The 9,914-nt window shown below is 37.2% G+C and overlaps 1 protein-coding gene across 1 annotated transcript in view; it reads left to right on the top strand.

The window, feature by feature from the left end:
- The first annotated feature begins 2,845 nt into the window (after window positions 1-2,845).
- The window catches only part of SRFBP1 (serum response factor binding protein 1), a 56,286-nt gene continuing 49,217 nt past the window's right edge, over window positions 2,846-9,914 (top strand). Inside the window, exons 1-3 of the mRNA XM_054397622.1 lie at window positions 2,846-2,932; window positions 4,343-4,431; window positions 5,341-5,413. Coding sequence (XP_054253597.1) covers window positions 2,846-2,932; window positions 4,343-4,431; window positions 5,341-5,413 — 249 coding nt within the window. The remainder of the gene's footprint in view (window positions 2,933-4,342; window positions 4,432-5,340; window positions 5,414-9,914) is intronic.

Raw genomic sequence — 9,914 nt, 5'->3', positions numbered from 1 at the left:
ACTTCCACACAAGAGTGCGAGTCTCGGAGAGGGGTTATTCACCCTTCAGAGGCAGGAGAAACCTGAAATAAGGAAAGGCAGCTGAAGCTGTTGGTTTCTCCCTTCCTTTACTATAAATTCTGCTCACTTCTTAGCTGCATTATTTGCTGGAAACCACCCTGTTGCTTTGACATATATCCTGTTGTTCATTTGGACCAACTGGTATCCCTTCATCCAGATTGTGGCTCTTTTTGCTGCCAGATACTGCTGCTACTAGCAGTGACTACTCGGAGCTATCATGCAGGTTGTACAGAAGTCATTAATTCCTGTTGCAGCCCCCCTCAGTAGTGTGCATGCCTTGGGCAAAAGCAAGTTGCAGGAGCAGGTTTTTTATCTGGCTAGTAATCTGTTGATCGCATGCTATGCTGTTTGCCTTTTCTCTCTTGAAACAGCAGTGGCTACCATCTGCCTATGGCCTGAAGTGTCTTGTGTGCGGTTGGCTGGTGCATGTGATGTTTTGTGACAATACTTACTGGAGGTTTCAAACTGTTGGGGTGGTGGAAGCTTCTCTTTGTGAAATACCTGCAGCCATGAAATTTTCTTCACATTTCATCTTTGTTTAGGATCTGCAGTAATACAAATGCAGCATACAGTGGAAGGCACAGTGGGTTTCATTTTGAGTCATGCTTATGAGCCTTTAGGCAAGTCATGTAGTAATGGCCTTGTAGATAGTGGTGTCCTACAGAATAAAGAAATGTCTTCAACAAAAGAAAAGCTCTTCAACAAAGAAAGTTCTTTGTTTCATGGAATCATTGAAGTGCAGTTGCAGGCTTCCTGAATTTCCAGGAATAGTGGAATATGTTTCTGTTGATAGAAGAATTTTTTTTTTTTTTTGCTTTGAGATTATCATGCATTTATAGTTAATTCTTTTGTGTTTACCACAAAAATCCTTATTGCTTGATCTTAAGGCATTGGTAAGTACTTATACTTCAGCCTTTCTGTATTTCAGTGCAAAGACTTCTCCTTTTGTTGTCTTTTCTTAACCTATGTATATATTAAAATAATCTTAATCATCTGTAAACACTGTTGTTTTTAAAAAAATCTATTATTAGTTTTAAGGGGTTTGTTTTTCTGGGTTGGGATTAGTTTGTTGGGTTTTATTTTGGAGATGGGGTGGGAGGTGTGGTTTTGTTGTATTTTACCTGGGAGGAAATTGGGTATCTCAGTTTATAACACAAGAGGTGGACAGTTCAGTGAGCCATGGGAGACACCATGGTGGCCTAAGCCCTATTGTTTGAGGCACACTGTGAATCTAAACCAAAACTTTCTTGATTTCTATCCCAAAGAGCTGACTGCGTTCTTGAGAACTTTGTGAGTACTTCCAAGAACAAAGTTGATGCAGACTGTCCCGTGTGAAAGAAGTGACTGTGGATTACATAAATTGATATTCCCAGTCTGCCAAAGAGCGAATACCTTCCCTCATTCCTTCTGTCATATGTCTCTACAGGCTTCACTGGCTGGCAGTGAAGGAGGCTAGAGTTTGGCTCTTATAGACCCCAGAAACATGCTGTGTTTACATTAATATTTCTGTTAAAAAATACATTACAAAATATTTTTGAGAGTCAGTTAAATATACTTTGTGTTTAGATACACAGTAACTAGTATGTAAAGTATGAGATTTAAATTCAGATGTGTTCGTAGCTCATGGATGTTTTTAATGGTTATTTAATGAAACAAACAAAATTTAAAACAAAAACTCACAATCCTCCCTTCCTAGACTTTTTAAGAAGGCATACCAAATTTGCATCCAAACTCTTTGAACATATATAGTATTTAACAGGTATTCAAGCAGAAGATGCTTTATTTTCTTCCATTTAGAAGATGAACATGAGCCATCAGTGTGCCCAGGTAGCCAAGAAGGCCAGTGTCGTCCTGGCCTGTATCAGAAATAATGTGGCCAGCAGGAGCAGGGAAGTCATTCTTCCCCTATACTCAACACTGGTTAGACCACATCTTGAGCACTGTGTCCAGTTCTGGGCTCCTCAGTTTCAGAAGGACATTGAGATACTTGAATGTGGCCAGAGAAGGGCTACAAAGCTGGTGCTGAGAGGTCTCGAGCACAGGCCCTGTGAGGAGAGGCTGAGGGAGCTGGGGTTGTTTAGCGTGGAGAAGAGGAGGCTCAGGGGAGACCTTATTGCTCTTTACAACTACCTGAAAGGAGGTGGGGGTTGGCCTCTTATCCCAGGCAACCAGTGACAGAAAGAGAGGACACAGTCTCACGCTGTGCCGGGGGAAGTTTAGGCTTGAGGTGAGGAGAAAGTTCTTCACAGAAAGAGTAACTGGCCAGTGGAATGTGCTGTCCAGGGAGGTGGTGGAGTCACGATCCCTGGACACGTTCAAAAAAAAAAGATTGGATGTGGCACTTGGAGCCATGGTTTAGTTGTCAGGAGGTGTTAGTTGTCAGATAGGTTGGACCTGATGATCTCTGAGGTCTTTTCCGACCTGCTTGATTCTGTGATTCTAGGTACTATAGGAAGCAATGATAATTGTGTTCAATACATTGTAAAAGGAAATGTTTACACGTTCAGATGTCAATTGGTAATGTTGATGATTTCTACCTTAGCACATGGAGACTAGAGCAGTGCTGCCTTCCAGCAGAGACAGTGCGTATACACCTTTTAGCACTTGGTTTATGCTGTTAACTAAGGTAAAAATGCTTTTTTAGGTTGACGTGTGCATAGTTATTTTCAATAGGTAGTGAAGTACTTACTTGGTCGTGCCACTTCTAGAACAGGAGACCAATTTTAAGTCAGTCATATATGTACCAGAAGCCATCTTAGCGTTTTTCCTTCTCTCCATATGCGTAATGTTGCCCCAGTACAATTCCTCTCGCCTCTTTTTGGGGAAGCACAGCTCTACACACTTCCCCTCTTCCCTGCCAGAGGTGGGGCTGGTAATCACCGTGTCCTTCTCTAGAAATTGTTTTGCTTTGATTGCTTCAGTAGAGATGCTGCTGAGTACAGTTCAAGGCTTAACTACTTGCTTGTGCCAGTATTCTATCTACAAACATAATCAGGTGTGCAAAGTATGTGGGTGGTGTGGTTTGGGCTTTTTGAAATAAATTCTTGTAGCCTCACCTGTATAAGTCTTTGTGCAGGTTTCCCATCATAGGTGTGAATTGTTCCTCTGTACATTCTGAAGATGGGGTTTTTGTAATCTTTTTTTTTTTTTTTTTGGCCAGGTTAATAGCACTAATATTCCAGATGGAGCTGACTTGATGGTGTGATCACTATCAAGCAATCACTTTTGATGTCATCTCAGAGAATTTTGAAAAGCAAATAGAAATCTGAGGTAGAGAACTTCCTTGAGAAAGGAAGAACTTATTTTGAAACTTATCCCACTGGATAAATTTAAGGGAAATCCAGCTTTTTGTAGGAAGACTTATTCTTTTGTTTGTTTTTAAATCTAATATTTTCTAAGTTTTACTGTTAGGAACAAAATACTAATAGTAAGATATGTCTGAATACATAATGAAGTTTTTTTGTGTCTTGAAAAAAAGCAAAGTTAAAAGTCACTGTTGATACCTTTTCTCTCCAAAGCGGGTGTCATTAACAAGACAGCGCTGAGGCATAAGGATTCCCATGATAGAATTTAAGAGCAAAAAGAATCCAAAGATTGATTTGTTTGTGTCCTGTGTTTAATAACAGCTAGAGTTCTCTTTCTGTTATTTTGAGGTGAGAAATGAGACTGAAACATCATTGTCAAATTTTCTTTAATACTCTCTGTAATGTGTTTTGGGAACAGTGTGATGGGAAGGATAGAGTAGTGATTTGGAAATCACTTTAATTTTATTTTCAATAAAAAATTCAAATACAGAAAAAGATTTTTATATCTCAAATTCTGCTTTGCAATAATAATGTTTGGTTTGGAAGTCTTAATCTTTAAGAATGTTTTGTAACAAAAATGTTTTTACATACTATATACCAATATAAAAGAGTTGATGCCGTTACACTGGGACAAAAAATTAATAAACTGAAGGCAAGAGGTGAGTCTTTTTAAATCTCTGGTTCAGTCTAGATCTAAGAATAATATTAAAGTATGGCTACTTAGAAATATCTTCTCTTTAGATCTCAACCACATTTTAAGACATGGTTGTTCTTCTTCTGATGTTTATGAAAGCAGTTTGATTTTAAATTAACATGAATTCATTTGAACTGGAATTGCATGGGAATGCACACTGTTTTCAAAAGTCGTTCTTTTTGTTTATTTGAATTTTAGAAATTAGTTCAATGTAATGAATGCATTGTATACTGGAACAAATCAAGGAAAACAAGCTTTCTTATGTCTCCCATGTTTCTGACAGGTGGTGAAGATGAGAAAAGATGTGAAGAAGGCCAGAGTCCTGACTGTTCGCAGATTAACCAGACACATCAGAAAACTGAAGCTGAAAAAGTCAGTTTTAAAAATCAGTGTTCTTATTTGTGTGTTTATAAATGATCCCTTATCTTAATCATTTTTCCAAAAGCAGAGAAGTAGGGAAAATGTGTATTACATTTCAAACATAAGCACTATGATGCAAAAATTGTATTTGTCTTATATTTGTCACTTTAGATAGAGTAAAAATACCAACTAAAAAGGAGGAGGGCTGGGATAACATTTTTTAAAAGTAATTCAGTGTATTGGAAGCTAATCCAAATCACTTTCACAGTATCAGATATGATCTTTTATATTATTTTACTATTTAATGTGTTGTGCAACCTTTTCTCACTGCAGTTGTCTCCGAGGTTCTGTAGCAAAAAATATTGTTCTGTTTGCACAGATACACAGGTCATACCTGATTATTAATGTAATTAGTATTAATTAATATTTAAATAAATACTTAAACCAACATTTTAAAGATCAAGTTTTTAAAAATAACTGGCCCAAAGTAGCTTACAACATGTCTTACTGGAGATAATGTATCTGTTACTATGTACAGTATGTAAACTGGGCATACTCTTCCCCACAACCTTAGCAAACGGTACAGAACTTAACATGGAATTTTATTTGAAATATCAGTGTCTCCTGTGTATTGTTGATAAAAACTGTACTTGCTATTTTCTAATAAAGTAACATTTGTTTTTCTTACTATTCTGGTAAATCCTCAGTGGGTTCTTTTGGGTTTGTTTTTTTTTGCATGATCAGGACAGCAGAAGCATTATATTATGTTCAACTCTTAGCTACAATGACAATTTAGCAACATGGAAACATGTTCATGACTACTTTTGTGATACTTGTATTTTGCTACTTAGTACTAGCCTGCAGGGGAATAAAGTGAACAGAGCCCAGATGCTTTTTAATAAAGGCCAATTTTATTTGCAGCGGTTCAGAAGACTTGAAATTAAAGAACCAAAAACGGGCTGAGAGATTAATAGAAGAAATACATGCCATGAAGGTAATAACATTTTTAGATATTTACAACAGTTAATAACAAAAAAGCTTTGTCTGTTTTCTGTGATTGTGCTGCTGAAATTTAATTAAAATATTTCCAGAGTCAGCTTGGTCATTACTGTAGCACAGTTGGAAATTTATGAATATTTGTATATTTCTATGTTTGTTTGCTGCATTTGTCAAGGTGTCAGAAAGTTTGAGTCTTAAGCTTGCCAGGCTAAACATGAATTTATTTAGAAATGTGTGGTGCTTGAAAGTTTTCCTGTAACTGTTAAAGTGCAGAAATTAAAGTTATCATGCTGCTCAGGAATATGGAAATAATTTTATGTGCCTGACAATACAGTATCCTTATGGTCAGTTCTCTTAGCTTTAAGTATGATGCAACTTGTGTTTTTACTTCTGACTTCAAAGTTCTGTAGCAGTTGGAAATTTAGGTGCAAGGGACTAGTAACACTGAAGTCAGACTTTTCTTTTTATTGTTAAGCCTTGCTGTCAGTTCATACAGTTTTTATGTCTTACACATTATGACCTAGCAGCAAATGCTTCACATAAAATGGCTGTTTAGTTGCTTTTCCTTGATGACTGTTGTGATTAATCACCCTTCCCATTGTTCATTTGGTAGTTTTGGTGTTGGGTTTTTTTTTAACCTTTGTGGTTTGGGTTTTTGTCTTTCTGGGTTGTGCACACAGATCTTAATCTTCAAAAAAGCTGGTAACTGGAAAGGCTTCACTGATCCACCTAGATGTGCTTTGTGCCAGATTCATCATGGGTATTTTTAGTACTATTCTTAAAAACAAATCAGTAAAGGGGGAAAAGAGAACGGAGAGCATGGTACTAGAGCGGAAAAGTACTGGTCAGGCAACATGACAGTCATATTGAGGCATTCTGCTTTTCGGGCTTGCCATCAGTCTTAAACTTGATCTTTGATTGCTTTTTTTTTTAATGACTCAACATGATGAGGATTCTGTAAACGTCTCTCAAGTTAAAACAGCATATCTCAAGCGATCAAGTGTGGTGCACCATGGAGCTCAAAAGCTCACATTTTGTTGGGGCTTCTGTGAGTGTTCCTAAGAGGGTTTCACTGAAGATCCATTCTGCACACACCTTCTAGAAGTGTTCTGTTTGTCCACATTGTGGTTTTCCTTCCAGGGTTGGCTCATGCTGGCATCTTAAAGGCTGCCTGCACTAGGGACTGTATTGGACAAGTACATTCAAGCTATTTCTTCAGTGAACATTAGTGAGTGCAGCACCTGAAAGTGCTGAATGTAAGAGCAATTGTTAAGGGAAGATGGATTTGTAACCTGGAGAGATGAGGACAAACAAATTTTTGCTTTGAAATAATTTATGGAACAGAAGAAGTCTTCAGAATGAGCATCTGAGAAAGAGGAAAAGCTCTCTCACTTCTCAGGCAAATAACTATTAAACATTCTTAATTTTCTGAAAAATGTGCTATAAGTGGTCTGTCCGGTAAAAAAAATGCACCCTTATATCAATAATTTTTTATAGCAAAAAGGTTAGGTTTGTTGGGAGGGTTTTGTCTTTAAAAATTAAGAAATGTACACTTACTAGCTCCACAATGTGTTCGTTTCTTAGCAGAGAGAAAAGTTACCATTTCTTATGAATCACAGCCTAAAAGACACTACTTACTTACATGTTTTTTTCACCACTTGATTTCTAGACTACGAGAGCTTTTAAGAGTTGTCATAGAGTTTTTGGAAGAATAACTAGGCAGCTTTCACGAAATAATTGTTATTATTATAGATAATGGGGGATTTTTTTACTGGTATAATGTCACCCCCAGCAACCTTTTGTCTTAAGTTACTGATCACAGGATTCATAAAGTACTTTATGCATAACGTGGATGGTTATTTTAGAATCTCTAGAAAAGAATGGACCACATAGGAATGATTAATAAGGTAAGTGTTCTATAAAGTTGCAACTTAGAGCAGGATTGTATTATTCAGACTATTCTCATAGTTTTGACTGTGCGGATCCCGAACTCTTGTCAGAGGACAAAACTGATCATCTGACTGTGTGCATAATACAGGAATTGGTCCTTTTTCACGTAATGTGCAGAAATAGTCCATAAACTTCTACTTAAATGTTTTATGTAAGAAAAAATGCCTGCCTTCTCTCTTATGGAATGTCTAGTCTTGAGGAGTATAGCAGGTTGCAAAGAGAAGTTCAGCTGAAAAGACAAAACCCAACAAAAGTAATTACACCATCCAAAGTGGTTTGGCATCAGAAAGCAGATGTTACACCAGAGTCTGACACTACGTATGTGGTCAAATCAAGAGATTTCTTGAGATGGCTACTTTAATGGGTTAGCGCAAGGGCAAACCTGCCTGCTCTCCCAACACAAAAGTGAGGGGGGAAGTAACACACACAACTTGGGGCTGAGATAAAGAGATAAGAGTTTACTATAACATACCATAATCACAATGCATAATTACCTTAGCTACTAATCTAATTAATCTAATAATATAATGCATTGTACAAGGGCAATGAAATACAGGGGGGGAGGGGAAACCAGCGTAAAACAGAAAACCAAAACCAGCAGCTACCCAACTCCCACATGTTCTGCTGCCATGTCTGCATAAAAGAGCCAGCACCAAAGAAGTCGGAACCTAGAAGCAGCAACTGGAAGAGGAAGCCTCCCATGTTGCAATCTGAACTTCAAACCCCATAATACTTTTCTCCAGTTAGCACTTTCTTTTTCTTTTTTTGAAGCTGGCATGACTGCAGTGTGATATGAATAACAGCAGAAGATTCAACTCAATCCATGGCAGCTACTTAGAACTCCTTGAACTGTTTTTAATGGTTGGAAAGCATGAAAGGTTGCTGTATATTGGAAAAAATATATCTTTGAGAGAAAAGGGAAATTGTACAAATGTTTTTTGAGTTTTTCCAAGTTGCCAAAGACAGCACACTTCTTTCTTTAGATGCATTTTAGTTCCATCAGTCAAGAACAGACCCAGACCGCCCTTCCCCTACCACATACCCAGAAAAGGCCTTCTGAAGGCTTCTGGCATGAACAGAAGGGTTTTATGATGACCTCAGAAGGCACAAGAGGAGGATCCATTTCGCAGGGAATTTATTTCAATCTCAGGGAAGACAGACTGGAATTCTCTTGAGGTTTTGACACACTTGTCTCTCTTAATGCAATGACATACTCAGTAATAAAGCCTGAGAAGTTACAACCCTAATAAGGGGTTTCCTTATTTTCTTAAGAACTGCATTTCTGTGTTCAGCTTCCTGTAAACCCACAAACCTTTTGTATTAGGGTTAGGGTTACTTGGGGAATCTCAGTTCATTTACTTGGGAAATTAGTTCATGGTAGGCACAGTGTTGCAATAGGACTGCTGCTACTTCATGGAACAACTGTTTTTATCTTTCAGCCCAAATATTAGTACAAAAATAAAAATCAATTGCCTTATGTTGCATCTGTTAGAGGCTGACTGCTTGCTGCTTAGCAGGCCTTGTAAGAGCTGCTATCCTTCTGAATGAGACAAGTGTGAACTTTCAGTTGCAAGAACTTAACTCCTTTTTCTAGAGTTCATCTTTACTAATTACAGCTTATGGTATAGAATGAAGAAAATGCCTACTATTATTGATAACTCTTGTTCCATCACTAATTCCTGGGGGGTGCTTTTTTCCTGTCTTCAAGTAGACTAACAGACACTACTGGCATAATTTCACTGTGATGACACTATTTCCTAGGAGTGGGACATAATTAGATGTTCAATTTTCAGGTTAAATATTGTTTCTGTGTATGTTTTTGGTATCATGTGCATATGCATACAATGTACAGTTCTACATATTTTGAAGACCTAAGAAATCTTGGTGCTAGGCTATATTTAAGAAATTTTTGTGTTATTTGGATTTGCAAATAGCATATATTGTGTTACTGTTGGAATGACAATTTTTGATTCTATAGGTTTTCACTGAATTTAAGAGATTATCAGTAACTTAATTGGCAAATACAGTTAATAATGTCTCAAGCACAACATGAAAAGTCAGCACTGTGGGAAATGAGAGCAGTTAAAAATTCCAACTACATGGATGCAGGAACTGAGGTAGTTGTTTGCAGGAGTTCTCAAAGCTATTGGACTAGTACACTGTTTTTTGAGTTCTTCAGATATTGTTTTACACAAATAGTATAAAATACTTATTTAACAGTTCATGAAATAATGGGGAGGAAAAAAACAGGAAGATCCTTTCTAGTCCTACTATGATACTGCTCTTTTAAAATGCAAAATGGTGTACTGGGCAGTTAGACTAGATGACCTTTGGAGGTCTCTTGCAACCCAAACCATTCTGTGATTCTATACTTACAGGAAATGTTTAATTGTTTGTTAAGCTTGATGATAATGTCAAAATGGCATCATTATCCAGTGGAGAATACTTCTTCCCATATTTATGAAGCTATGATATTTCAAAAAGTTTCTTTGCACAAAATGACTGATTGCCGATTTCTTAGCAACGTGTAGCTTATCTTGATCTAC

Source organism: Indicator indicator, chromosome Z (assembly GCF_027791375.1).
Source record: "Indicator indicator isolate 239-I01 chromosome Z, UM_Iind_1.1, whole genome shotgun sequence".
NCBI classification, from domain to species: Eukaryota; Metazoa; Chordata; class Aves; order Piciformes; family Indicatoridae; genus Indicator; species Indicator indicator.
Note: the sequence above shows the minus strand (reverse complement) of the source record. Positions and strands in the feature narration are given on the sequence as shown.